This window comes from Nilaparvata lugens, unplaced genomic scaffold (assembly GCF_014356525.2).
Source record: "Nilaparvata lugens isolate BPH unplaced genomic scaffold, ASM1435652v1 scaffold8413, whole genome shotgun sequence".
Classification (NCBI taxonomy): domain Eukaryota; kingdom Metazoa; phylum Arthropoda; class Insecta; order Hemiptera; family Delphacidae; genus Nilaparvata; species Nilaparvata lugens.
The window spans coordinates 3,069-6,548 of NW_024094159.1; the positions used below are offsets into that span (position 1 = coordinate 3,069).

General features: G+C 32.8%; 1 protein-coding gene across 1 annotated transcript; it reads left to right on the plus strand.

Annotated features, from left to right (window-relative positions):
* Positions 1 to 921: 921 nt before the first annotated feature.
* On the plus strand, positions 922 to 3,009 carry LOC120349128 (the record flags this gene model as incomplete). The annotated part of the gene is given in 1 exon segment (XM_039419089.1): positions 922 to 3,009. A coding segment is annotated over 1 exon segment (98 nt), but the record flags the coding sequence as incomplete, so codon positions are not given.
* Positions 3,010 to 3,480: the final 471 nt, after the last annotated feature.

A 3,480-nucleotide genomic window follows, 5' to 3' on the forward strand; every position in this document is an offset into this window, starting at 1 on the left:
TTCCCATAATTCTCAACAACTCTTTACATACATTTGATTGTCTGATTGTGCCCTTTGTCTTGCTTTCACTGTGACATCTTGCAACTTGTTAATTCGCACATTGAAATTTATTCAATAACTCACTTATTGTGCTCTGATCAATAAGTGTACCCATTCTGTATTCAAACTATACCACAGAGAAAAATATATTCTTTATTACTCTGTACCCATACTTTCAAGGCAATTTTGCTACATTGTTTATACTGTAGAAGGAACTATACTACTGCTGTTAAAAAAAAGTATTAAATTTTCATGAGACTCTAAGGATTCGTGTAGATAGACCCGCATTTTCATTATTTATCGGATCCTTGAGGGGGGCTTAGGACCCCCTTTTCACTGTCCCCCTTATGACTGATCAATTTCAAGGCCTCTGACATGACCTAACGACTGTTTCCAGGCAGCTGGGACTGGCAGTTTAACGTTTCCAACCGAAACACGGGAGTGGTATGAGAAACATATCTTGCCCGGGACGGAATTTGTTATACATTTATAATAATAATAATAATAATAATAATAATAATAATATAATAATTCATTGGATATTCCTAATTCGTTTATTATTATTATTATTATTATTATTATTATTATTATTATTATTATTATTATTATATTACAGTCGAGTTTTGGATGTCGTAGCGATAGGACGTTGTTTTCAGTTGCTCCGTTGATAAGTTATCTGCTTGGCTCGGTATCTCCCTTATCTGAGTTTGACGTGCTGAACTATAGCTTTAGCTTTCTGTTTCAAATTTTCTCAATATTTTTCCACTTTACTCACTGTTATAAAATGCCTGAGTGTGGAGATAGAAATTGTACAAATGACGAGGAAATTATTGGTGATGATTGCATTCGTTGCGATGGCTGTAATTCAGTTTACCATTATAGCTGTGCTGGGGTCGCAAGAAAAACCCAACAACGAAAAACACAGGAGAAGAGGAATGAATGGCGCTGCCCTCAACGTTGTCGTGCTGCTAGGGAGGTAACTGGTGACAATAGAGATACTGAAAGTGTGGTAAGTGATGATCTAGACTTCGATTTAGACTCAATTACAAAAACAATCTCTAATCCAGAACTGAAACTGGTTTTCACGTGTCTTATGAAGAAAATTACAACTTTACACGATTCCGTGAAATTCATGAGTAATAGCTTCGACGAAGTTCTATCACGTGTAAAAGGAAATGATAGTAAAATAGCATCTTTGGAAAAACGTTTAGTTATAAAAGACAAGAAAATCGAGGATCTGGAATACAAATTGAACTCTATTGAACAATACGGTCGTAGAAATAATATAGAAATCTTTGGACTTGAAGAAAATCAGGATGAGAATGTTTATGAGCTAGTGACAAAAACTGTTGAAAAAATTGTACCTGAGTTTGTGATAGGAGATATTGATATTGCGCACCGTTTACCGACTAGAAATAAGAAACAAAATAATTCTATCATTGTCGTTCTGAAAAGTAGGAATTTGAAGGAAAAAATTGTAAGTTCTGCTCGAAAGGGCCCTAAAATTAAGCAATCTCAGATAATTTCCTCCTGTTCTAAGAATGATCAATTGGTGTTTGTATCTGAAAATCTTTCCGCCTATTTCAAAAACCTAAAGTGGCTGACCAAGCAGCAAGCTGTTAAGCATGGATACAAATATGTATGGTACAGAAATGGAAAGATTCTAGTTCGTAAGAATGAAAAGGAGCCTGTCATTGAGATATTGAGGGATAATGACCTCACTAAAATCGTTTGAATTATTTCAGAAGCATTGTTCAGATATGCATTTTCATTTTTGATTCGTGCCAATGTTTGATCATGAAGGAGACGAATCCGTTCATGATTTGTTTACTCAAAATTTTGCAAATGAATTGAATCCAGACTCAGATTCATTTGTTAAAGAGAGTATTTTCCATGATGTTACTGAGCTCGAATTGTTTGTACCTCTTTCTTCTTCTTTAGGGACCAATAGACATAATATGAATGGTGTCAAATCCAACTTCAATTCACTTACTCTCAATATTAGAAAAATCCAGTTGCACTTTGATGAATTCATACTAGCTTATGATAAATTTATTCAATCACTTGACTTGATATTTTTTACAGAAGTACAAACTAAATCTTACCTGATGGATCATTTCAAAATTGAGGGTTTCAATAAGCATTTCTGGTTGCGAGAAAATAGAGGTGGTGGTGGTGTTTGTATGTTTCTAAGAAATTGTTTTATTTTTGAAAGGATAGATTATAATTTTGTTACTTTTGAAAATGTTCAAGGATTTATACGTTCTAGTATTAATGCAAATTTCAAAACTTATTTCTTGGGTATTTATCGCCCTCCTAATTTATCTAAGTCTAATTTTATCAAAGAGCTCAATGAAAATATTAATAAAGTACCCATTGATTGTAAATTCTTGTTGTCAGGTGATATCAACCTCAATTTGAATGAGGATAGGTCTTCTATTATAAAAGAATACTTAGATACGCTCTATTCCATGGGATTTGTTAGAGGTATTTGGAGTAATACAAGAGAGGTTTTCCTGCAGGGAGCATCGGTTAGATCTTGTTTAGATCATTATTTTGTTCGATGGATGAAGTATGATGAACCAATCTATACTGGTGTAGTAAAAAGTAGAATAAGTGATCATTTTTCTGTTTTATGTTCATGTCCAATAGATCAAAATCTTAGTGTGAATTCAACTATTGGGAGTGATTATAAATATATTTACTTAAAAAATAGAATAAATCGTTACCTCAGCGATATTGATGTTAATAGCATTTTAAGTTTGAATAGCTGTGATGAGCTCTATAATGAGTTATGCCGAGTCTATGACTTGGGATATGAAAAATCAAAAATCAAAGTTAAAAACAAATCTCAAGTTAAACTTAAAAAGAATTGGATGACTCTAGAGTTGCATAGGAGATTGAAAGAAAGGGATAATTTGTATAGACACTCTGGTACACCAGAGGGCTTGGAAGCATATAAGAAATATCGTAACAAATTAAATAAAGATATTAAAAAGGCAAAGTGTAATTTTCTAAAAAATGAATTTGAGACAAACATTAATAGCATAAAAAATACTTGGTCATTAATCAACGTTGCCATGGGTAGACAAGAAAAGTTGTCAGTTGATGATAATATAATGAAACACATAGTGGTTGGTGATAGGCAGGTTGAGGAGGTTGTGGACCATTTCTGCAGTGAATTCACAGAAGGTGTTAGAGCTGCAAAACATGAGTGTAATATTACTACTTATTTAGAAAATGATAATGATACCAATGTTAATTTCCCTAGCTTTGACTTACCTGATGCAGATGAATTAAAAATAGGTAATATCATCAGAAGTATGAGTTCAAATAAATCTCCAGGGATTGATAATATTTTGATGTCTGATATAAAAAATCACAGTATCAAGTTCATACCAATTATCACAAGATTAATCAATTTATCATTAGAGGAAGGTA